Consider the following 26950-nt stretch of genomic DNA (forward strand, 5'->3'; position numbering starts at 1 on the left):
TTCCATAGTTTGATTTTATTATAGATTTTTGGTTTTTTATTCCAAAAAATAAATGTATTAATAACCTTATTTGTTATTTCATAGGTTACTTTTCTAATTAGGATCAATATTAATGTGTAAGTTATTTTGACCGATTTAATGTGTCGGTTATGAATCTTCTCATTTATTATCGTAACGATGTTGAGGTTCCTGGTCTCCTGTATAAGAAGACTAGATTGTAATGTTGAAGAGATCGGAATATTATAATAAAAAGTTTCTCCTGTTTTAAGTTATCTTTATTCACTTGCTAGAAAATATATAGCTTTAATCGCTTCCATATTGCATGATACACGACGGTTTGCAAAACCCATCCTGTGTCACTTTGATTTGATATGTTCGATAACTTTTTCAAACTTGTAAGTTGTAATTCTCGATAAATATCATTGCATACCATAATCCAACTTTAACAAAAGTTATATAACCATACATATACAAATATGTAGAGCTGTAAACGAACTAATGTTCAGCGAACTGTTCATGAACCGTTCGACGGAAAATTCCTTTATGTTCGTTTATTTAATAAACGAACGAACATGAATACAAATTATCGTTCGTTTAGTTAAACGAACAAACATGAACAATTGTCTCGTTCGTTGAATTATGTTCGTGAACGTTCGTTTATGTTGTTCGTTTATGTTCGTTCATATAAGTTCATTTTATGTTCTCATATATCTAATTGTGTTTGATTACATTAGTGTATTATATGTTCATTTATGTTAATATATCTTCAATTATGTTTTTTTTTATCTTTGTTCATTTATGTTTGTTTGTTTATGTTCATTTAGCATGTTCACGAACATAAACGAACGAACATGAACAATGTAATTTGTTAAACGAACGATCATGAACAAGAAAACTCGTTTGTTTATCCGTTCGTGTTCATTTATTTGTTCGGATAACTTAAATGAACGAAAATGAACAAACCCCGTTCGTGTTCGTTCGGTTCGTTTACAGCCCTACAAATATGGTTACAATCATTTATTGCTCAAACTCCATTGGCTCTATAACGTCAAATATGGTTACAATCATTTATTGCTCAAACTCCATTGGCTCTATAACGTCCACATTAATTGCTTCCATCTGCTTTTTCCTTCACTGCCACTAAAATCTTGGCTGCTTCAAGCCTCAAACTAACTGCTTCCCAAGACACAAGCTTATCCAGGAACACCGATACATAATCAGGCCTACGGTTCTGTAAATAAAATAGATTCAATTTCGCTAATCAACCTTTCATATGTCATCTGATTAAGCGGCTAAAAGGGACAAGTTTACCTGAAAATCGAGGTAGTATGCATGCTACAAGTAACAAGTAACAACATATTAGATTAAAAATGAATGTGTCATAAAGATAGTTTTATTTATTTATGGGATAATGACGTGCAATCGGTCATTATTGTTTTAATTTAATTTTACACAATAGATCATTCAACTCGATATTTCTTTATACAAAAACAAAATAATGATGCTTATTATGAAAATATTGAGTTTAAAGACCCATTGTGTAAAATCAAAATAAAATGGGCATGGCTAAAAGGGTATAAAGAGGGTGAAACATGAAGGAGAATTATATCGTGTCTCTGCTCTAAATAACTTGTTATAAGATCCATGTATTACACAAGTTTTTAAAAAATTAAATATGAAGATCTAAATATTTAAGAGTTTGAATTTATAAGAAAAATGATAAAAATATTGAATTATTGAAATTTAAATGCCCTATTCTTTTTTAAATAAAAAAAATAGTTTAAATAAACAAACGAAGGAAAAAAATTGAGTTTTAATTTTGAAAATTTGAAAGTAGAAGGAAAATTGTATTAATGAAATTGGTATACATTCATTATTATATTTATTACAATTATTACATTTAAATACTACGTAGAATTTAATAAAATAGAAAATAAAAACATAAAAGAACATGTGAAAAAATTTTAATTAAAAATAACCACAAAGAGACATATGACAAAATGAATAAGAGTGTGACATGTGGCAAAAAAAATTTATTTATTAGAGTACATAATAAAATGCTATTTTTTTAAATGGTGGATCCATATGTGAATACAAATAGACCCGACAATTTTATACACGACACAAATGTTTTGTGTATATGTTTTAGAAATTCATGTTGCCTATTTATTCGTGTTGACATGTATTTCGATTTTTCTTTTTCCCTTTCTCTTTCTATTTATTGAATTTCCTCTTCAATTCTCTCCAATTGATTAAGTTAATTAACTTTTAATGAAATGTTTTGATTTTAATTATATTTGTTAATAATTTTATGTGCAAGTTAATATTGTTTTTATTTCTATTTAATTATATTGATGTTTTTAAACATAACTTATATTTATATTTATATTAATTTATTTATAATTTATAAAACTGTTATTGCTCAGTTCCTAAAATAAAGATTGGTTTTCAATAAATTTAGCAAAAACATTGTTTATATTCATTTATATTTTAAATGCTTAATGAACAATCAAATAGCTAGTTTGCTTGTTTTAATTGCACACAATAGACCTGGCCTTGGCCTTTAACTTTTTTGTAAAAAGAAGATGACTATTATGGGGTTAAGCAATAATAGTGTTTTTTATATTGTAAATATTAAGTTTTAGGGATCTATTGATTTCAACTGAAATGACAAACGGCAATGACGAATTGTGTATATGGGGCATAAATTTCATTTCTTTATAATGAAAGGGAAATATGAAAATATGTGTTAGTTTGTTACCTCCCAAACATCAATGGTGAGGAGAGGCTACAAAATAGAAGAAAAAGAAACCAATTTATACTTAGTTAGTCCATGCACGGTTAAAAAAACAATAAAAATGTTATAATTATTATCTTTAGTTTTTAACTCACATGGTAGTCCAAAACAAGAGGATTAATTGCATTTGGGCTATTCACGACAACAAGCTTCTTCTCCTCCTCTTTGTCTAGAAAGAAACACAAGGGTAGAAATGTCAAAACTCATCAAAACATTAATGGGTGCATTTTATTTTATTTCAAACTTTTTAGCTTTAACCCAACAAACACTTACATACAAGCCAAGCCCAACCAGAACCGAACTGAGTAGTGGCAGCTGATTTCAACTCACTGATTAGGCTCTCAAACGAACCAAAATCTGTGTTTATCAATTCCAAAAGTTCTCCTGAAGGCTTTCCACCTCCATTAGGCTTCATAGACTCCCAGAAAAATTCATGGTTCCATATCTGAAGAGTTTGAACAATTAATGGATTTACATTAAAAAATCTGACACCACTGAAAGTAAGTTTAAAAAAATCAACAAATGGCATGTTGGCATACCTGTGCTGCATTGTTGAAGGTTGGAAGAATATCACCTTTGTTGTATGAAGTCAAAATTATGCTTTCTAATGTCATTTTATTTAGTTCAGTTCCTTCTATTTGCTTGTTTAGGTTGTTCACATAAGATCTGTGGTGCTTTCCCCAATGATACTCTAAAGTCTCTTTGCTCATATGTGGCTCAAGGGCATCCTACCACAGATGTATCATCATGTAACACAGGAAGTATATATATATATATATATATATATATATATATATATATATATATATATATATATATATTACAGAGATAAACACGTACATCATGCAAATAACGACGTATGGTAATATATATAGGCAGGCAGGCGTACATACGTACCAGTGCAAAAGGAAGAGGCTTCAGATCCATGTTGTCTGATATCGTCAGATGAACAGATCAACGTCTCTGTAACATAAATATTGTAGTTTTTCTTCAAACAGTTAGAAGATGAAGAAGATAACACTTAACAGAAAACTTGCATCTTTATTTGGAGCCAAACCACGTTGGGACACGTGTAAACACAAGTAATAAGTATCTGAAAGAGGTTACGTACTAGGGTTTTATCTGGATAATCCTTATGAAATCACAAATAAACCAGATAAAAATGACTATACTGACAGAGATATTTCGTCCAAACCCATGGTTACTTCCCCAGAAACCCAAGAAATTGTATCCATGTTCAATCGTTTGCAGTTAGAATAATGAATTTGGAAGAAACAGTCGAAGTCGAACAGAGACAACTTACTTGCTCCTGTGTGGCCTTTGTAAAAGCTCCGTGACAATCCACCAAATTCTACAATTAAATGGAATCTTAATATGATATATAGATGAGAAGATGTTGAAAATGTCTCGAATGGGGGGTTGGTTAAGTTTTGTACTACAATTAGTACAGTCTAACTAGTACTATCAAAAAGCTTGTACTGATCTATATATTTATCAAATTTACGTGTGTGGGCCCACATATGAGTGTGAAATGTGAATGGTCTTGTAAAATTGGTTATTGAATGTGAATTTATATCCAAAAAAATAGTAAATAAATATATTTTTAAGGTGGGTGTAAATTGGAATCTGATACTACTTAAAGATACTACTTAAAGGTAACTATCTGGCTCATAACGTATGAGCCATACAAATGGAGAGAGAAAGGGATAGGAAGACGAACCATCATAAGGAGGATCCAAGACCAAGACCAACAGTACGTGGCCGGAAGGAAAAGGAGGGCTAACAACTTGACAACCGTCATGTTCTTCATTCGTAACTTCCTGCATGATTGTGGAAAAACTATACTTTGTGGGAAGCATGTCTTAAAGTGGGACACATTATTGAACAAGGAAGAAGGTTTGCCTTGGTTCGCTTCGGGAAGATGCATGACATTGAAAAACTTTCAAGTCGATTAAACATTTTCATGGCGCTTCCATAATCACAATTCGAAAATCCAAGTAATATATCTCTACCTTCACAAAACATATGGGGTGGTAATGATTTGGATTGTGAAATTGATAGAACCGAATTCGAGGTGGTTAACCTCCAGGAACAAAAGAAAGAAACAACTATTGGAGCAATTTTCTGAATAGTCATTAAACCAAAAAGTACAATACTTAAATACTAGCTAAAGGAATGAAAAAGTGCAGCTAACTGACTACGTGGGTTACTTCTGAAAGTGGAACCCAATTATTTAGGAACATATGCAGAAAACAAGAGAATTAGAAGTATTCACTGCTAACTGTTTTGACTTGGTAAAGTCACATGCTTATTCAAGGAATCGTGCAGGTCTTTTGATGACTCGTTTGGGTCTGGTTGAAGTTTCAGCTTGGGGTCTTTGGGCTCCTTCAAGGTTTGGTAATTGTTGGGCTGTAACAACTCCTTCCCTCTCGAGATTGGACTCGTCCACGAGTCCGGTATTGAAATCAGGGAATCGTAGTGTGATGTCTTGTTTGTCTTCCTGTTAACATGCTGTCGCGCACGTATTAAACAAATAAATTTATCACTGCTGGTTGCACTAAAAATATAGCACAGGGAAGCAGGGTCGGATCCTCAGGAACACAGCCTAAAAGTCAATGCCTTTTTGCATCAGGCACATCTAGTCAAGAAACAGAGTATAAAAGGGGGGTTTTTTTTATTAAAACTAATAACTAGAAATGCAGTGATAATAAAGTAAACGAAAATCAATAATAAAAATGGTTTCAGCTCTGCTGTGACTTTCCTAATCATGCAACTGATCCAGATCTGATTATTTGAGATGCGTTCTATCTAAGCTGGTACTGAGAAAAACTAACAAGCTCTAGTAATTTCTCTTTTACCTTATTTAGTTAACCAAAACAAGCTCTTCAATTAACCCTAACTTTTTACTGTCTAATCAAACAAGCTCTTAATTAAGATCAGAAAAGTTGCATTAAGTTCTTTGTAAAATTCCCAGCAATACCCAATACTTCTCACAAGCTCGGAAGCGTAAAGATATGATTTTTCAGTTTATAATAAAGTCAAATCCCAAACACGGAACCGATTTATTACTTGTTACTTTTACCAATTTATTAGAACAATTACGGATTCTATAACTGATTAACTGGAATGATAAAACCCTAGCTAGGTGATCAAACTAACAAGAATCAAAATCAAACATTCATTAAGAACAAAACTGAAGGATCTAGATAGAAACACAAATCAAAAACCAGATCTAATGATCAATCACATGAAAAGTAATTGTCTTTGCAGAACTGAAAACTAGGGTTTAGCCAGACATGGCTAAAATCTGATCTAAAACAATAAAAAGAAACATTAAACTACTAAATCTTACTAAACTAAACGTAGGAGATGATCCACAGTCTTCAGATCTTCAGAAATTGATGAAATCGGAGAAGAAACACCTCCAAAATCGTATTTTCGTCGTCTGGAACCTCTGGAATCGCCAACTTAGGTTACAGGAATGCTATCAGGGTCTATTTATACGTCCAACAGCAAAAACGGCGCACCTGCGATCGCATGTATACAACCTGCGATCGCAGGTTTTGAAATAAACGCGTCTGGTGCCTTTTTAATGAAGTAGGATGCTATTTTGACACTTTTTGGCCAACCTGCGATCGCATATACACAGCCTGCGATCGCAGGTATTGAGTTTTCACTCCCGGATGAATTTTGGGCACAAAAGAACCTCGAAGGCAACCTGCGATCGCAAAAAGGGTCACCTGCGATCGCAAGGAGACAACCTGCGATCGCAGGTTGTGCCTATGACGTCCGAAATTTTGTCTACTTTTCAGATCATTTTGAATCGCGTCAATCGGAGTTACGATTCTCGAGATATGGTCAAAATACTGACAGGGGGTCAAAGCTGCCAGTAACATCCTTTAACTTTCGATTGCATATTCTATCTTTGTGTGATCAATTCAATTGAATGTTTCTTGACCAAAGCATCTTCCAAACATTCCTCATAATCCTTCATAAGTCCCAAGCTTCATTTTAAGCTCCAAACGCGCATCCAACTACTCCCAAAGCACTGCTCCACTCGAACTATCTGAAATTGACATAAAAACATGAGCAGTACGGGAATTCTAACGAAAGACATGAGCTGAACATTGTTTAAATAAATGACATGCAAATGTACAAAATATGATGCTATAATGATGATAAAAACTACTCTATAAGATGCATAAAATGGCATCTAACAAATCTCCCCAAGCTTAAACCTTACTTGCCATCAAGTAAGAAAAAGATAAAACATTATAAACAAATGGAATAATGTAGATAACCAAAAAAAAAAACTTAGAATTAAAACTAAAACAAGATTAAGGAAACTAAAAATTTAAACTTTATCAAAACACTTCACTATTTTTTTGTTCATATGATTAGATTTCACAACGAGGAAGCTCCAATGAAATCACTACCTAGATAACAGTCTCAATTCTTTATATTAACGATTCAGATTTCATATAATAAGTTAAACCAAGCTTGAGCAAATAATTTTTACGCCGAATTAAATTTGTGAAAACAGTGTATTTTTAAAAATAATTTCACGAAAATTCGTTTCTAAAAACATAGCTTGACCAACCCCTCCTTTTTTTCTGAACTCGTCCAGTAAACGCGGTAAGCTCCATTATGGACAGAAAATCCAAGCTTACCCCTATGATTCCACTATCGAAGGATCAATCTCATTATACCACACATCTTCTTCGTCTTGATCAACTCTTCATATGTAACTTGCTTGCTTCTTGATTTTAACTTGAACTTGACTTTGATTTGACTTTGAATTGCAGATTTCTTCAAGTTGCTTGATATATCATTTCTAACATATATATATTGACTGAGCACGGATTTTACTTTGAGGCCCACCACATCTTCAATACTTCAAAAATGATAACTATTTTGTGGGTATAACGAGAGTTCCCTCCCAACCTCAAAGGCGCAGAAACTATAGGGTTCAGTACTTCAAGGAATGATAAGGATTATCCAATCTAGGTTTTCTTTTTAAGGCATCTAAGGAAATTATTTTCAAAACACTGTTCGTTTTTCCATCCCACACTTCCATTGTAAAAATTATCCGACTCTTATGTTGGTTCATATTGAAAACATTTAAAGCACTTGAAAAGATAATTCTTAAAATTGATTGTAATGAGACCATTATTTTCGGTAACTATCACACTTCATCTTAACAGAGCTATCAAATGTAAAAAGAATCCTCATCTCATGTAAAATATAAAATTTTTATTTTTTAATGATTTTTTTTAAAATTTTTATATGCAGAAAATAAAAATAAAAATAACTAGAAATAAAATATTTTTGGGTTTTCTTTGTTTTTTTAATGCAGAAAAATAAAAATGAAAATATAATATTTTTTGGATTTTTCAAAATTTTGAATTTTTTATATGCAAATGCAATGCAGAAAATAAAATACAAAAAGAAAATTTTGAAAAATTTAACTAAAAAAAACTGAAAAATTAAAATTTTAAATAAAAATGCAAAATGTTACACTAATCTGATTTCCCCAAGCTTGCTTGGAACTGCGACCATCTCTTTATTGATAGCATAAAAAGTAAAAACTACTCATCGGGTTGCCTCCCGGAAAGCCGCCCATTTTTAAAGTCGTTGGCTCGACTTTGCCTAACCAGATTATCTAACTGGTGTAGTTGGGACTTCTCTGAAGCTCAACTCTTTTTCTTGTGACTCCAGATCCCTTTAAATATGGAAAGATTGGTGGATCTGGAACTTGTTCAACAGCATGGAAAAACTCGAGATTGTCTTCAGATATATTTTTCAAATTATTTTCAAACTTCTTCCGTTTTCTGATCTTCTTCTTTTTCTTCCCAAAATTATTGTTTTCAGATTCCTTTCTTTTCAAATTTATATCAGAAATCACATTTCCCTCTTTTTCTTCCAAAAGTTTGTTTCTTTTTAACCCCGTCTCAGCCCCTTCAGATAACTTCTTTTCAGGTTTATCAGCTTCTACGAATTCCTTTTCAACAACCAAGATCCCTCCTTTGTTTTCCCCAAGCTTATCTGTAGCCAGCTCCCCTGATGTGTATGGTAAATTCATGTCTGCGAATTTTTCTTGCACAAAGACATTAGAAAACTCACATCAGCCCTCTAATAAAGGACTGCTGGTACCCATATAATTGACAGAAATACTTTCAGAAGGAAAATCATCATTATTAATTTGAAATTTAACCACTTCCTCATCAAACTCCATTGAAATCATTCCATTAAAAACATCAATTTTTGTTTTTGCAGTTTTCATAGAAGGCCTTCCCAAAATAATAGAGTTTGAATCTGAAGTGTCCAAGTTCCCCATGTCCAAAATGTAAAAATCAGCGGGAAAAATCAGATTATCCACTTGGACAAGAACATCCTCCAGTGCACCTTTTGGGTGTACTGTCGAGTGGTCAGCCAACTGTATAATTGTCCTGGTCTTTTGTAAAGTTCCTATTTTTAATTTTTCAAAAACAGAATAGGGAAGGACATTAACTGAAGCTCCTAAATCAAGCATGACTTTTGAAAAATCAAGGTTCCCCAATTTACAAGGAACTGAGAAAATCCCCGGATCCTTGCACTTTGGAGGCAAACCTTTTTGCAAAATTAAAGAAATATTTTCACCAGCTTTTACAATCTCATTAAATTTCATTTTTTTCTTTGAAATACATAAATTTTTCAGAAATTTAGCATAGCGAGGGATATGTTGGATAATATCTAAAAGTGGGATATTTACCTCAACCTTGCGAAGAATTTCCATAATGTCCTCACCATCTCTTTCGCGCTTCGTGCTCCTCAGTCGCGATGGGAAGGGAGGTAATGGCTTGTACTCCTTCAGAATTGGCTTGGGTAGTGCTGGAGTTTCTTTTTCTTTATCTTTTTCAGCGAATTCTTCAACTAACACTTCTTCATACTCTTCTGTTTCAGTTCCTTTTTTTAGTTTCTTCGATATCTCCTTCTTCTACCAGAACTTCTTCAAATTCGTCTTCAGATTCGTTTTTTGGTTCAGATGCACTTAGGCATGTGTATGTTTTCCCACTTCTCAAGGAAATAGCACTAACATTATGCTTCGGATTGTTTTCGGTGTGGCCCGGTAACCTTCCTTGAGATTCCAGACGACCCACAGAAGTGGCAAGTTGAGACACCTGCTGCTCCAGATTCTTGATACTAGCTCTGGTTTCTGTCTGGAATGCTTGGGTGCTCGTGGCAAGACTCTTCACTATATCTTCTAAGGCCATGATGGAACTATTGGGTTGCTGTTGTGTGTTCTGATTATGGTAATTCAAATTCTGGAAGTTGGGCTGAAAATGAGAATTCTGCTGATTCTGGAAATTTTTGCTGAAAACCCGGCTGCTGAAAATTTCGCTGCTGCTGAAATCCGGGTGGAGGCTGAAATTGTTGTTTCTGCTGATAATTATTCTGAAAATTCTGTGGGTAGCCCCCGACAGCTTTGACTGCAACTGTATCCTCTTGCAATATTGAGCACATATCTGTAGGGTGATCAGTCTTCAAGCACATCCCACATTGTTTCTTTGCAGCTGCTTTTTCTTTAGTCAAGAGCAGAACAGCTTTTGTCAATTCAGATATCTGAGCTTCCAGATAAACATTGCTGACTTCCTTGACCCCTCTTGGCTGATCTGGATACCACTCGTCTTCATTCCCGGAATGTTTAGACTCGATCGCCAACTTTTCAATTAGCTCTCTGATTTCAGATGGGGTCATGTCACCCAAGGAACCACCACTGGAAGCATTTATCAGACGTCTTTCCATGGGTGTCAGACCTTCACAGAAACAATTATAGAGCTGGTAATCACTAATTCCATGTTGGGGGCAATGGACCAACAACTTCTTAAATCTCTCCCAGTATGTATGTAAAGCTTCTATTTTTCCTTGTTTGATACCAAGGATTTCTCTTCTGAGACTGGAGACTCGTGTTTCTGGAAAATATTTCTCTAAGAACAGCTTCGCGAGCTCTGTCCAAGTGGTGATGGAACCAGATGGGACTTCATATAACCATTCCCTTGCAGAATCTTGAAGCGAAAAGGGGAATGCCCTTAACTTTATCTGGTCTTCTGTGACAGCATGAGGCTTCATTCCTGAACAAACCACATGAAATTCCTTGAGGAATTTATGTGGGTCTTCGTTTTCCAATCCGCAGAATTTGGGAAGAAGATGAATCAGCCCAGATTTGATTTCGAAGTTCTGGGCTTCTGGAAATGTAATGCAAAGGGGCTGCTGGTTGACCTCTTGAGTGGCCCACTCTCTAAGGGTCTTTTCAGCATCGTCTCCACTCATGTCTGATTCTTCAGATTCGGTTTCTGAAGAGTCTGTGGTTTCAAATTTAACGGAGGAAGGTGGGGAATAAGTTTTATAAGGGTTGTTTTGAGGAGAAGATGGGGGTACTTTAGGAAAAATCGGATCTGGTTCGTTCCACAAGGGAGTGCCTTGTGGTGTGGAGGTTTCTGGGGGTATGGAAGATGATGAACCAAAGAGACCAGCTGATTGTTTTTTCTTTTTTGCTTCTTTCTTCAGTTTCCTTGCAGTTCGCTCAATTTCTGGATTAAAAACTAAAGGTGTACCTGAACGAATAATTCTTGGCATAAAACTATTAGAAAGCCCCGTGTCCCCGGCAACGGCGCCAATTTGTTAACACACATTCGCGCACGTATTAAACAAATAAATTTATCACTGCTGGTTGCACTAAAAATATAGCACAGGGAAGCAGGGTCGGATCCTCAGGAACACAGCCTAAAAGTCAATGCCTTTTTGCATCAGGCACATCTAGTCAAGAAACAGAGTATAAAAGGGGGGTTTTTTTTATTAAAACTAATAACTAGAAATGCAGTGATAATAAAGTAAACGAAAATCAATAATAAAAATGGTTTCAGCTCTGCTGTGACTTTCCTAATCATGCAACTGATCCAGATCTGATTATTTGAGATGCGTTCTATCTAAGCTGGTACTGAGAAAAACTAACAAGCTCTAGTAATTTCTCTTTTACCTTATTTAGTTAACCAAAACAAGCTCTTCAATTAACCCTAACTTTTTACTGTCTAATCAAACAAGCTCTTAATTAAGATCAGAAAAGTTGCATTAAGTTCTTTGTAAAATTCCCAGCAATACCCAATACTTCTCACAAGCTCGGAAGCGTAAAGATATGATTTTTCAGTTTATAATAAAGTCAAATCCCAAACACGGAACCGATTTATTACTTGTTACTTTTACCAATTTATTAGAACAATTACGGATTCTATAACTGATTAACTGGAATGATAAAACCCTAGCTAGGTGATCAAACTAACAAGAATCAAAATCAAACATTCATTAAGAACAAAACTGAAGGATCTAGATAGAAACACAAATCAAAAACCAGATCTAATGATCAATCACATGAAAAGTAATTGTCTTTGCAGAACTGAAAACTAGGGTTTAGCCAGACATGGCTAAAATCTGATCTAAAACAATAAAAAGAAACATTAAACTACTAAATCTTACTAAACTAAACGTAGGAGATGATCCACAGTCTTCAGATCTTCAGAAATTGATGAAATCGGAGAAGAAACACCTCCAAAATCGTATTTTCGTCGTCTGGAACCTCTGGAATCGCCAACTTAGGTTACAGGAATGCTATCAGGGTCTATTTATACGTCCAACAGCAAAAACGGCGCACCTGCGATCGCATGTATACAACCTGCGATCGCAGGTTTTGAAATAAACGCGTCTGGTGCCTTTTTAATGAAGTAGGATGCTATTTTGACACTTTTTGGCCAACCTGCGATCGCATGTACACAGCCTGCGATCGCAGGTATTGAGTTTTCACTCCCGGATGAATTTTGGGCACAAAAGAACCTCGAAGGCAACCTGCGATCGCAAAAAGGGTCACCTGCGATCGCAAGGAGACAACCTGCGATCGCAGGTTGTGCCTATGACGTCCGAAATTTTGTCTACTTTTCAGATCATTTTGAATCGCGTCAATCGGAGTTACGGTTCTCGAGATATGGTCAAAATACTGACAGGGGGTCAAAGCTGCCAGTAACATCCTTTAACTTTCGATTGCATATTCTATCTTTGTGTGATCAATTCAATTGAATGTTTCTTGACCAAAGCATCTTCCAAACATTCCTCATAATCCTTCATAAGTCCCAAGCTTCATTTTAAGCTCCAAACGCGCATCCAACTACTCCCAAAGCACTGCTCCACTCGAACTATCTGAAATTGACATAAAAACATGAGCAGTACGGGAATTCTAACGAAAGACATGAGCTGAACATTGTTTAAATAAATGACATGCAAATGTACAAAATATGATGCTATAATGATGATAAAAACTACTCTATAAGATGCATAAAATGGCATCTAACAAATCTCCCCAAGCTTAAACCTTACTTGCCATCAAGTAAGAAAAAGATAAAACATTATAAACAAATGGAATAATGTAGATAACCAAAAAAAAAAAACTTAGAATTAAAACTAAAACAAGATTAAGGAAACTAAAAATTTAAACTTTATCAAAACACTTCACTATTTTTTTGTTCATATGATCAGATTTCACAACGAGGAAGCTCCAATGAAATCACTACCTAGATAACAGTCTCAATTCTTTATATTAACGATTCAGATTTCATATAATAAGTTAAACCAAGCTTGAGCAAATAATTTTTACGCCGAATTAAATTTGTGAAAACAGTGTATTTTTAAAAATAATTTCACGAAAATTCGTTTCTAAAAACATAGCTTGACCAACCCCTCCTTTTTTTCTGAACTCGTCCAGTAAACGCGGTAGGCTCCATTATGGACAGAAAATCCAAGCTTACCCCTATGATTCCACTATCGAAGGATCAATCTCATTATACCACACATCTTCTTCGTCTTGATCAACTCTTCATATGTAACTTGCTTGCTTCTTGATTTTAACTTGAACTTGACTTTGATTTGACTTTGAATTGCAGATTTCTTCAAGTTGCTTGATATATCATTTCTAACATATATATATTGACTGAGCACGGATTTTACTTTGAGGCCCACCACATCTTCAATACTTCAAAAATGATAACTATTTTGTGGGTATAACGAGAGTTCCCTCCCAACCTCAAAGGCGCAGAAACTATAGGGTTCAGTACTTCAAGGAATGATAAGGATTATCCAATCTAGGTTTTCTTTTTAAGGCATCTAAGGAAATTATTTTCAAAACACTGTTCGTTTTTCCATCCCACACTTCCATTGTAAAAATTATCCGACTCTTATGTTGGTTCATATTGAAAACATTTAAAGCACTTGAAAAGATAATTCTTAAAATTGATTGTAATGAGACCATTATTTTCGGTAACTATCACACTTCATCTTAACAGAGCTATCAAATGTAAAAAGAATCCTCATCTCATGTAAAATATAAAATTTTTATTTTTTAATGATTTTTTTTAAAATTTTTATATGCAGAAAATAAAAATAAAAATAACTAGAAATAAAATATTTTTGGGTTTTCTTTGTTTTTTTAATGCAGAAAAATAAAAATGAAAATATAATATTTTTTGGATTTTTCAAAATTTTGAATTTTTTATATGCAAATGCAATGCAGAAAATAAAATACAAAAAGAAAATTTTGAAAAATTTAACTAAAAAAAACTGAAAAATTAAAATTTTAAATAAAAATGCAAAATGTTACACTAATCTGATTTCCCCAAGCTTGCTTGGAACTGCGACCATCTCTTTATTGATAGCATAAAAAGTAAAAACTACTCATCGGGTTGCCTCCCGGAAAGCCGCCCATTTTTAAAGTCGTTGGCTCGACTTTGCCTAACCAGATTATCTAACTGGTGTAGTTGGGACTTCTCTGAAGCTCAACTCTTTTTCTTGTGACTCCAGATCCCTTTAAATATGGAAAGATTGGTGGATCTGGAACTTGTTCAACAGCATGGAAAAACTCGAGATTGTCTTCAGATATATTTTTCAAATTATTTTCAAACTTCTTCCGTTTTCTGATCTTCTTCTTTTTCTTCCCAAAATTATTGTTTTCAGATTCCTTTCTTTTCAAATTTATATCAGAAATCACATTTCCCTCTTTTTCTTCCAAAAGTTTGTTTCTTTTTAACCCCGTCTCAGCCCCTTCAGATAACTTCTTTTCAGGTTTATCAGCTTCTACGAATTCCTTTTCAACAACCAAGATCCCTCCTTTGTTTTCCCCAAGCTTATCTGTAGCCAGCTCCCCTGATGTGTATGGTAAATTCATGTCTGCGAATTTTTCTTGCACAAAGACATTAGAAAACTCACATCAGCCCTCTAATAAAGGACTGCTGGTACCCATATAATTGACAGAAATACTTTCAGAAGGAAAATCATCATTATTAATTTGAAATTTAACCACTTCCTCATCAAACTCCATTGAAATCATTCCATTAAAAACATCAATTTTTGTTTTTGCAGTTTTCATAGAAGGCCTTCCCAAAATAATAGAGTTTGAATCTGAAGTGTCCAAGTTCCCCATGTCCAAAATGTAAAAATCAGCGGGAAAAATCAGATTATCCACTTGGACAAGAACATCCTCCAGTGCACCTTTTGGGTGTACTGTCGAGTGGTCAGCCAACTGTATAATTGTCCTGGTCTTTTGTAAAGTTCCCATTTTTAATTTTTCAAAAACAGAATAGGGAAGGACATTAACTGAAGCTCCTAAATCAAGCATGACTTTTGAAAAATCAAGGTTCCCCAATTTACAAGGAACTGAGAAAATCCCCGGATCCTTGCACTTTGGAGGCAAACCTTTTTGCAAAATTAAAGAAATATTTTCACCAGCTTTTACAATCTCATTAAATTTCATTTTTTTCTTTGAAATACATAAATTTTTCAGAAATTTAGCATAGCGAGGGATATGTTGGATAATATCTAAAAGTGGGATATTTACCTCAACCTTGCGAAGAATTTCCATAATGTCCTCACCATCTCTTTCGCGCTTCGTGCTCCTCAGTCGCGATGGGAAGGGAGGTAACGGCTTGTACTCCTTCAGAATTGGCTTGGGTAGTGCTGGAGTTTCTTTTTCTTTATCTTTTTCAGCGAATTCTTCAACTAACACTTCTTCATACTCTTCTGTTTCAGTTCCTTTTTTTAGTTTCTTCGATATCTCCTTCTTCTACCAGAACTTCTTCAAATTCGTCTTCAGATTCGTTTTTTGGTTCAGATGCACTTAGGCATGTGTATGTTTTCCCACTTCTCAAGGAAATAGCACTAACATTATGCTTCGGATTGTTTTCGGTGTGGCCCGGTAACCTTCCTTGAGATTCCAGACGACCCACAGAAGTGGCAAGTTGAGACACCTGCTGCTCCAGATTCTTGATACTAGCTCTGGTTTCTGTCTGGAATGCTTGGGTGCTCGTGGCAAGACTCTTCACTATATCTTCTAAGGCCATGATGGAACTATTGGGTTGCTGTTGTGTGTTCTGATTATGGTAATTCAAATTCTGGAAGTTGGGCTGAAAATGAGAATTCTGCTGATTCTGGAAATTTTTGCTGAAAACCCGGCTGCTGAAAATTTCGCTGCTGCTGAAATCCGGGTGGAGGCTGAAATTGTTGTTTCTGCTGATAATTATTCTGAAAATTCTGTGGGTAGCCCCCGACAGCTTTGACTGCAACTGTATCCTCTTGCAATATTGGGCACATATCTGTAGGGTGATCAGTCTTCAAGCACATCCCACATTGTTTCTTTGCAGCTGCTTTTTCTTTAGTCAAGAGCAGAACAGCTTTTGTCAATTCAGATATCTGAGCTTCCAGATAAACATTGCTGACTTCCTTGACCCCTCTTGGCTGATCTGGATACCACTCGTCTTCATTCCCGGAATGTTTAGACTCGATCGCCAACTTTTCAATTAGCTCTCTGATTTCAGATGGGGTCATGTCACCCAAGGAACCACCACTGGAAGCATTTATCAGACGTCTTTCCATGGGTGTCAGACCTTCACAGAAACAATTATAGAGCTGGTAATCACTAATTCCATGTTGGGGGCAATGGACCAACAACTTCTTAAATCTCTCCCAGTATGTATGTAAAGCTTCTATTTTTCCTTGTTTGATACCAAGGATTTCTCTTCTGAGACTGGAGACTCGTGTTTCTGGAAAATATTTCTCTAAGAACAGCTTCGCGAGCTCTGTCCAAGTGGTGATGGAACCAGATGGGACTTCATATAACCATTCCCTTGCAGAATCTTGAAGCGAAAAGGGGAATGCCCTTAACTTTATCTGGTCTTCTGTGACAGCATGAGGCTTCATTCCTGAACAAACCACATGAAATTCCTTGAGGAATTTATGTGGGTCTTCGTTTTCCAATCCGCAGAATGTGGGAAGAAGATGAATCAGCCCAGATTTGATTTCGAAGTTCTGGGCTTCTGGAAATGTAATGCAAAGGGGCTGCTGGTTGACCTCTTGAGTGGCCCACTCTCTAAGGGTCTTTTCAGCATCGTCTCCACTCATGTCTGATTCTTCAGATTCGGTTTCTGAAGAGTCTGTGGTTTCAAATTTAACGGAGGAAGGTGGGGAATAAGTTTTATAAGGGTTGTTTTGAGGAGAAGATGGGGGTACTTTAGGAAAAATCGGATCTGGTTCGTTCCACAAGGGAGTGCCTTGTGGTGTGGAGGTTTCTGGGGGTATGGAAGATGATGAACCAAAGAGACCAGCTGATTGTTTTCTCTTTTTTGCTTCTTTCTTCAGTTTCCTTGCAGTTCGCTCAATTTCTGGATCAAAAACTAAAGGTGTACCTGAACGAATAATTCTTGGCATAAAACTATTAGAAAGCCCCGTGTCCCCGGCAACGGCGCCAATTTGTTAACACACTGTCGCGCACGTATTAAACAAATAAATTTATCACTGCTGGTTGCACTAAAAATATAGCACAGGGAAGCAGGGTCGGATCCTCAGGAACACAGCCTAAAAGTCAATGCCTTTTTGCATCAGGCACATCTAGTCAAGAAACAGAGTATAAAAGGGGTTTTTTTTTTATTAAAACTAATAACTAGAAATGCAGTGATAATAAAGTAAACGAAAATCAATAATAAAAATGGTTTCAGCTCTGCTGTGACTTTCCTAATCATGCAACTGATCCAGATCTGATTATTTGAGATGCGTTCTATCTAAGCTGGTACTGAGAAAAACTAACAAGCTCTAGTAATTTCTCTTTTACCTTATTTAGTTAACCAAAACAAGCTCTTCAATTAACCCTAACTTTTTACTGTCTAATCAAACAAGCTCTTAATTAAGATCAGAAAAGTTGCATTAAGTTCTTTGTAAAATTCCCAGCAATACCCAATACTTCTCACAAGCTCGGAAGCGTAAAGATATGATTTTTCAGTTTATAATAAAGTCAAATCCCAAACACGGAACCGATTTATTACTTGTTACTTTTACCAATTTATTAGAACAATTACGGATTCTATAACTGATTAACTGGAATGATAAAACCCTAGCTAGGTGATCAAACTAACAAGAATCAAAATCAAACATTCATTAAGAACAAAACTGAAGGATCTAGATAGAAACACAAATCAAAAACCAGATCTAATGATCAATCACATGAAAAGTAATTGTCTTTGCAGAACTGAAAACTAGGGTTTAGCCAGACATGGCTAAAATCTGATCTAAAACAATAAAAAGAAACATTAAACTACTAAATCTTACTAAACTAAACGTAGGAGATGATCCACAGTCTTCAGATCTTCAGAAATTGATGAAATCGGAGAAGAAACACCTCCAAAATCGTATTTTCGTCGTCTGGAACCTCTGGAATCGCCAACTTAGGTTACAGGAATGCTATCAGGGTCTATTTATACGTCCAGCAGCAAAAACGGCGCACCTGCGATCGCATGTACACAACCTACGATCGCAGGTTTTGAAATAAACGCGTCTGGTGCCTTTTTAATGAAGTAGGATGCTATTTTGACACTTTTTGGCCAACCTGCGATCGCATGTACACAGCCTGCGATCGCAGGTATTGAGTTTTCACTCCCGGATGAATTTTGGGCACAAAAGAACCTCGAAGGCAACCTGCGATCGCAAAAAGGGTCACCTGCGATCGCAAGGAGACAACCTGCGATCGCAGGTTGTGCCTATGACGTCCGAAATTTTGTCTACTTTTCAGATCATTTTGAATCGCGTCAATCGGAGTTACGGTTCTCGAGATATGGTCAAAATACTGACAGGGGGTCAAAGCTGCCAGCAACATCCTTTAACTTTCGATTGCATATTCTATCTTCGTGTGATCAATTCAATCGAATGTTTCTTGACCAAAGCATCTTCCAAACATTCCTCATAATCCTTCATAAGTCCCAAGCTCCATTTTAAGCTCCAAACGCGCATCCAACTGCTCCCAAAGCACTGCTCCACTCGAACTATCTGAAATTGACATAAAAACATGAGCAGTACGGGAATTCTAACGAAAGACATGAGCTGAACATTGTTTAAATAAATGACATGCAAATGTACAAAATATGATGCTAAAATGATTATAAAAACTACCCTATAAGATGCATAAAATGGCATCTAACACTTCCCATGTTGCTTCAGAAAGGTTTTGATCGACCCATTTGATGAGTAGCTGAGTAGTTGTGTCGTCCTGTTGTCGTCGTTGGAGAATGCGTTCTGGAATCGGTGTTTGGGTGGGTGTACCAGCGATCCATTCAGTTGGAAATTCTTGTGAGACATCCTAAGAGTGGCTTTGTTTTAACAATGAAACGTGGAAGACTGGATGAACACGCGATGCTGCTGGTAACTCTAGACGATATGCGACTGGGCCGATTCGTTCCAAGATTTTGTATGGACCAAAAAACCTTTTGGAAAGCTTTTGGTTGTCACGAGCCACAACTGAATTTTGTCTGTAGTTCTTTAGACGAAGGTATACCAGTTCACCCACTTTAAATTGTTTGTCCATTCGCTTCTTGTTAGCTTGTCGCATCATTCTCTCTTGGGCTTGTTGAAGTGACTCCTTCAGTAATGTGATGATGCGTTGGTGTTCTAGCAAGGATGAATCGATAGAAGTTGTGTGATTTGTGCCTGGTGTGTAGTCGTGTATTGCTGCTGCATCTGTTCCAAACATGGCTTTGAATGGGGTCATTTTGATGGCTGAATGAAAACTGGTATTGTACCAAAACTCTGCTAGGTACAAGTATCGTTGCCATGAACGTGGTTCATTGTGTGCGAAGGCGCGAAGATAAGATTCCAGGCACCTATTGACCACCTCTGTTTGACCGTCCGTTTGGGGATGGTATGCACTGGAGTGCTTGAGTTTCGTGCCCAGTTGTTTGAATAGTTGTGTCCAGAATTGGCTCAGGAACAGCGGGTCTCGATCGGATATTATGGAGTTGGGTAGGCCATGAAGACGGTATATTTATCTAAGGAAAATAGAGGCTAAGGTGGTGGATGTGAAGTGGTTTGGCAGGGCAATGAAGTGGGCAAATTTGGATAGACGGTCCACAATGACCCATATGGTTGTTTTCCCATTCGATGGGGGTAAGTGGGTAATGAAGTCCATTATGATGTCTGACCATGTTTTTGCTGGTACTGGTAGTGGTTGGATGAGACCATATGGTTTGTGTGTTGGGTATTTTGTTGTTTGGCAAGTCGAGCATTTGCGGATGAAATCGGTGACCTCCTGCTTAAGTTTTGACCATGAAAAAGAAGCTGCAATGCGACGAGTGGTGGCATTGATTCCTGCATGTCCTCCGAGTGTGGATGTATGGAATTCCTGCAAAAGAAGAAGACGAATGTGTGGAATGTTAGGTATGAGTAAACGACCTTGGATGTAAACCAAGCCGTTATGAAGTGTATGATGGGGAAGTGATGATGGTTGCTGCTCCAGTTTTGTTAACAATCTTTGTCCCTCGGGGTTGGTGGTGTAATAAGATCTCAATGTTTTTAACCATGTTGCTGTAGGGCTGGAAATAGCGAGAACAGTTGGGGTATCGATACGACTTAAGGCATCTGCGACTTTATTTTCTTTCCCCGGTTTGTAGTGCAATTCGAAATCGTACCCTAACAATTTTGTTAGCCATTTGTGTTGTTCTGGTGTTTGGATTGTCTGCGTGAGAAGGTGCTTCAAGCTGTGATGGTCTGTGTACACTCTGAATTTGGTGCCTAAGAGGTATTGTCGCCATTTTTTTATGGCTTCTGTGATTGCATACAATTCTCTTACGTAAGTGGAATTGTTTTGCATTCGATCACAGAGTTTCTTGCTGAAGAAGGCGATGGGTTTGTCATGTTGAGAAAGCACCGCACCGATTGCCACACCAGCATCAGTTGTGATGTCGAATATTTCAGCGAAGTTTGGAAGAGCTAGGGTTAGGAGTTGTGAACGCGGTTTGGGCTTGTTCGGTCCAGGTGAATGTGGCTTTTTTTTAGGAGATCTGTTAATGGGGAGGCGATGTGTGCATAGGATTGGACAAATCGACGGTAGTAACCTGTGAGGCCCAGGAAGGCACGTAATGTGGTGAAAGATGTTGGGGTGGGCCATGATTGGATGGATGAAATTTTATCTGGGTCGGCTTTAACTCCTTGGGCGGAAATAATATGACCCAAAAAGGGTATTTCCGTGACTGCGAACAAACATTTGGAGGCTTTGGCATGGAACTGATTGGTCGATAGTGTGTCGAAGACGAAGTGGAGGTGTTCATAGTATGCATCAATTGAAGAACTGTACACCAAAATGTCATCGAAAAAAACCAAGACAAACTTACGTAACACTGAACGAAAAAGATCATTCATGGCTGCTTGAAAAGTGGATGGTGCGTTAGTAAGGCCGAAGGGCATGACCCGAAATTCGTAGTGACCATCGATTGTTCTAAATGCTGTCTTATGAATATCTTGAGGAGAAACCCTGATTTGGTGGTAGCCGGCTCTTAGGTCGATCTTGGAAAAGATGGTGACGCCATGTAGTTCGTCCAAGAGTTCATCTACTGTTGGTATTAGAAAGCGATCTTTAATAGTGACAGCATTGAGCCCCCGATAGTCCACGCAAAATCTCCATGTGCCATCCTTCTTGCGAACTAGTAAGACCGGTGATGAGTAGGGGCTTTGACTAGGCTGTATGACGCCCTCGTTGATCATGTCATTGATGAGGGATGTCATGATTTCTTTTTGGTAGTGAGGGTATCTATATGGTTTGATGTTAACAGGTTTGGCATGTGGTAGTAGTGGAATGTGGTGGTCATGGTCTCTTGGAGGGGGTAAACTGTGGGGGGGGGGGGTTCGAATAGTGTTTTGTATTTGTTGAGTAGTTGTTCGATGGTTGGGTTAGTGTGTGGTTGTCTAGTAGTAGGTGTGGGATTTTCCGGCTGATGGTGGAAGATCAGGGTGTGAAGTGAGGCAATGGAGTTTTTTTTGATGAGTGTATGTAATGAGCTTGGTGACACCGGTGTAGAGAGTGGTTCTCCTTGTAATATGCATGTTTTTCCATTGACTGTGAAAGAGATCTGAGGAATCGAGAAATCAGCAACTAATGGACCCAATGAACTTAGCCAAGCTACACCCAAGATGATATCAGCTCCTGCTACAGGGAGCACAAATAATGGTACCGTGAATGTTGTTTTGTTGAGTTCTAGGGGTACATTGGGTAAAAACCCATTACACTCTAGGTGTTGACCATTGCCGACCATGACAGGGAATGGTGTGATAGAGGTGGGTTCATTGTTGAGGAGAGAGGCGATTCTTGGTTGAATGATGTTGTGGGTGCTCCCACAATCTATGAGAGTTGTGACTGGCCGACCGTTGATGTAACCAGTAATGTGAAGTGTACGAGGTGATTGTAATCCAAAGAAGGCTGCATCTGATAGAGAGAGAAAGTGAGGGGGTGTGGTTATCTCGGTTTGGTCTATATAAGGTTCTGATATGGTAGAGGGATCGGTATTGGTGTTGGTGGCTTCCCATGATTCTTCGTTGTCGACTATCAGTAGGAACTGAGGTGGGTTACAAATGTGGCATGGGTGGTATTTGGCTGGGCATTTGAAGCATAGACCTTCAGCACGTCTCTTTTGGATTGCTTCTGGGGAGAGTTTGGTAAATGGAAGTGGTGAAGTTATTTTTGATGGTGGTTGTACCGTGGTTGTTGTTGGTGTGGATTGTATGAAGGAAGTGGTGGTCTTCAAATATGGAATGGGAGATGTAGGGATGGTCCGTGTATTGCTGTTATAACGACTTCGATTGGAGGTAAGTTTCTCTTCTATGAGTTTGGCTAATCCGTATGTTTGCTGCAGTGTTTGTGGGTGCTGTATTGCAATCTCGGATCGGATATCGGAACGCAATCCTGAGATAAAACAGTTTTGGATGGCATCAGCAGGAAGGCCGACGACATGATTACAGATTTTTTCGAATTCTGCTTGGTAGGCAGCTACTGTGGAGACTTGGCGCAACTTGAAGAGGGTAGCTTGGTGGTTCTCGTATGTTGAAGGTCCGAAACGGGTTTCAACGGCCCTTGTAAATTATGGCCATGTCCCCAACAAATTGTTGTTGTGAAGATGCTTGTACCAACTCAAGGCTTCACCTGTGAAGTAAAGGAAGGCTAGGGTTATCCTTTGGTTTTGTGGTATGTTGTAATAAGTGAAGTAGGTTTCTGCTTGAAAAATCCAATCAAGTGGATTGGATCCATCAAAGTTGTGCAGTTGTATTTTTGGTGGCCGTGGCTGATGGTTGGGTGGTGGTGGTGGGGGTGGGGGTGGGTTTGGTGGTTGATTCAGGTGTTGGTTGGTTAGGAGATTGACTAGGTTGGCTATATTTGTGGAAAGGGTATCGAGGCGGTTGTTGGTTGCGGTGGCTAGGTGCAGGAGTGCTTGGGTGTGGTCTAGTTGAGGTTCACTAGTTTCTGGTTTGGGTGGAATATCGGCTGAAGCATCTTTCCGGGGAGGCATAGTAGGAGATCGGGAATGAAAGCACCAATTGATAGAACCGAATTCGAGGTGGTTAACCTCCAGGAACAAAAGAAAGAAACAACGATTGGAGCAATTTTCTGAATAGTCATTAAACCAAAAAGTACAATACTTAAATACTAGCTAAAGGAATGAAAAAGTGCAGCTAACTGACTACGTGGGTTACTTCTGAAAGTGGAACCCAATTATTTAGGAACATATGCAGAAAACAAGAGAATTAGAAGTATCCACTGCTAACTGTTTTGACTTGGTAAAGTCACATGCTTATTCAAGGAATCGTGCAGGTCTTTTGATAACTCGTTTGGGCCTGGTTGAAGTTTCAGCTTGGGGTCTTTGGGCTCCTTCAAGGTTTGGTAATTGTTGGGCTGTAACAGAAATTGTAGAATGTAGATGCATCTAGAAGATCAAGGGGATTAATGATTAGTCTCACTTTGGGATACTCGTAGTTTTCAAAAAATTAGAGTTGTCAAATTAAGATATGAATTTTCTAGCAGTTACATGTTACTGGGTAAATGTGGACTCAATGGTTTCTTTGGCAAATCTTTATGGTCCTCAGCCATTCGCTGCAAAATTGAAACTTCAGGATGTGATTTATTTGATCATACAAACTCTCCACTAGGAGATTGGTTATTTTCTTGGCAACTTTAATAAAGTTAGATGCTCCGAGGAGAGGATTGATTCACAATTTTGTGAAAGAGGAGTTGCAATGTTTAATGATTTCATCAGGAACAATCTCTTGACATAATATAATTTAGGCGGTAGGAAATTTATTTGCATTTCAAGCGATGGTGTAAAACTTAGCAAATTAGACAAAATCCTCGCATGTACTAATTTTATCAATCATTGGCCTCTTGCATCGGTTATTGCTCTTCTTAGAGAATATTCTGATCATTGTCCGCTCATCTTTCAAAGTTCTATGGTTGCCTTCGCCCCCTCCCCCCTTTAGATTCTATAACTCCATGATTTTTAATGATAACCTTTTCGACATGGTAAAAAACACATGCCTAGTGGTAAGCCTTTTTGGGAGAGCATACTTCATTCTTGCTGCCAAACTCAGAGCAGTTAAAGAGGCGATTGAAATCTGGAAAGTCGTACCTATCGATGATCTATCTTGTAAATCATGTATGCTAAAAGAAAGGATTGATGTCTTGGAGTTCTTTGCTTATAAGTTATAAAGAAAAGATTGATGCCTTGGAGTTCTTTGCTTATTAACATATCCCTTACCTCCCAAGAACTAGACGATAGGCGTGCATGTTTGGAAACAAAGACAAATAGAGATATAAACAGCTAACCGGGTATAATATCCAATAACAACACTACTATATACACTAAAATATAATTCACTTAAAGTAGGGGTAGAATTCATATAGATACAGTTTAACAAAAAATTATGCCTTTTGCTTATGTAACTCTGAGATTTAAATGAGAAACAAGTAAACTAAAAAGAGGGGGTTTGTGTTTAAGAACTAAATTTATTAGAGACATATAAGAAAACAAGAATTAACAATCAACGGTGAACTGGATCCGGTTTCAAATTCTTTCTATCTATTATTTGAAAAAACTTGGAGCGATATGGAATTCAATTAGTGGTGTAAGTTGTTACTAAAAGATATTAATCAAATCTAATACCTTTTTTACTTGCCAAGATGTTTATTTAAAACAATCAATCTCTTTAATTAAACCTAATCTTACTAAGTAATTTAAAGAAACTCTTAAATCGAACTGAAAGATCGCTTACAGTTTCATGGAAGTATACCAAACAATGCTCATTTCTTTTCACAAGCTCGATGGTTTGAAAACAAGTAATTCATGTTTGCAATGACAACTATTCCTAACCTAGAACCATTTTATTGTTTGTTATCAGTTTTAACTCCTAAAAGAAATCAGGATTCCAATAATTGAATAATAACACTAGAATTTAAGTAATTTAAATGGCCAAAATAAACTAAATAAAAATTCAAAATCTTTCAATCAAGAAAAATATGCATTAATTACTAGACCATAAGCGTTTCCAAAACTAATTTGAAAAGTTTAACTACAACAAAGATGAAATACACACTTTAAAACTGGAAATTAGGGTTTTTAGTTGATAATAGCTACAAGCGTTATAAGAATCAAATTGTTGAAAAAAGTTAATCTGACTTAAAATGATGAACAAAGTGCTTTCGAATGATTCCTAATGCCAACATAAAATGAAAATCATATTCTTCACTCTCACCGGTCGTATGTCCCAAAAAATAAGGCCTAACTCCCTATTTGTTGAATTATGGAATGTGCCAAAAGGACTACCATAGGCGAAACAAATATCACATATAAAAAGCCTAAGAAACCCACGAGCCATGTAAACCCAAAAACACACAACTTTTTCTTACAATCCTACCTATGTTTGTTGCCATTTTGTACATCTTATCCATTTACACGACAACAAGAAATACAAAGCAAAAACCATGGCCCGTGAAATTATTAAAGTTCGCAGCCTATTTTTGCTATATGGCCACTATGAAACCGACACTTAATTTTACACGACTCGGATATATAGTCTTCTGTCTTTAACCGCCAAACATGAAATTTCCAACATTTTTGTTCCTTTAATGATTGTTCTGAACCGAAGCTTTCCAACACAATCCCAAGCATGTTCCATGATTCCAATGTCTCTACAACACATCAAAGCCTGCACAAATAATTGAATTCCACGAGACAAAATGGCCCATAAATGATAAAAATGCATAAATAAAATACAATTACATGAAATAAACATGCATGAAATACATCCAACATTCCATTTCGTTATAGTTTTATAAGTCATCTTAAAGCCAATTCAACTATCTAAAACTTTTATATATCCTAAATATAACAAGAACATTTCACAGCTTATTTATGTGTTCAACATATTTAATTGATATCATTTTTGTACGTTTTGTATAAATCAATATATTTCGAAATTAAAGTAATATAAGTAAATATCATATTATAGAGAAATATTACTAGTTTCATTGTGTGTTAATTACTTCATATTTATACCAAGAAAATATGTATACGGATTAAATTGGAATTGACCATTTTACATTTCAAATAAAAATAAAAATAATAAATAATCTTATATTTAATTAAATATGTTACATAACCTAATAATTGTTCAAATATAAAGAATTTTTTTTAATAATTATTCAAATTTCAAAAAAAAAAAAATACAACTACAACCACATATACAAAAAAAAAAAAAAAATCAACTACAAAGTACAACCACATA

General features: G+C 36.4%; 2 protein-coding genes and 2 non-coding genes across 5 annotated transcripts; 2 read left to right on the forward strand and 2 right to left on the reverse strand.

The window, feature by feature from the left end:
• Nucleotides 1-899: 899 nt before the first annotated feature.
• LOC145128875 (superoxide dismutase [Fe], chloroplastic-like) lies at nt 900-4240 on the reverse strand. 2 transcript variants are annotated; one of them, XM_079063654.1, is made up of 8 exons: nt 4101-4240; nt 3695-3760; nt 3337-3525; nt 3071-3242; nt 2893-2966; nt 2762-2788; nt 1312-1335; nt 900-1231 (listed from the first exon to the last, which is right to left on the reverse strand). In XM_079063654.1, exons 2-8 carry the CDS (start codon nt 3722-3724, stop codon nt 1106-1108), a joined length of 642 nt encoding a protein of 213 aa, XP_078919780.1. In that variant the 5' UTR covers nt 3725-3760; nt 4101-4240; the 3' UTR covers nt 900-1105. The 2 variants fall into 2 exon arrangements, with proteins under 2 accessions (XP_078919780.1, XP_078919781.1); XM_079063655.1 differs by lacking the exon at nt 2762-2788.
• A 6388-nt stretch (nt 4241-10628) lies between these two features.
• On the forward strand, nt 10629-10735 carry LOC145135021 (small nucleolar RNA R71). The gene has a single exon (XR_013719502.1). It is a non-coding gene; the product is annotated as a small nucleolar RNA R71 (small nucleolar RNA).
• Nucleotides 10736-16787: 6052 nt separating this feature from the next.
• Nucleotides 16788-16894, forward strand: LOC145135022 (small nucleolar RNA R71). The gene has a single exon (XR_013719503.1). It is a non-coding gene; the product is annotated as a small nucleolar RNA R71 (small nucleolar RNA).
• Nucleotides 16895-19490: 2596 nt separating this feature from the next.
• Nucleotides 19491-19898, reverse strand: LOC145130219 (uncharacterized). Its single transcript, XM_079065056.1, has one exon. It carries the CDS (start codon nt 19896-19898, stop codon nt 19491-19493), a length of 408 nt encoding a protein of 135 aa, XP_078921182.1.
• Nucleotides 19899-26950: the final 7052 nt, after the last annotated feature.

The sequence above is a fragment of the Lactuca virosa genome, chromosome 8, assembly GCF_052849685.1.
Source record: "Lactuca virosa cultivar CGN04683 chromosome 8, Lactuca_virosa_CGN04683_v6, whole genome shotgun sequence".
NCBI classification, from domain to species: domain Eukaryota; kingdom Viridiplantae; phylum Streptophyta; class Magnoliopsida; order Asterales; family Asteraceae; genus Lactuca; species Lactuca virosa.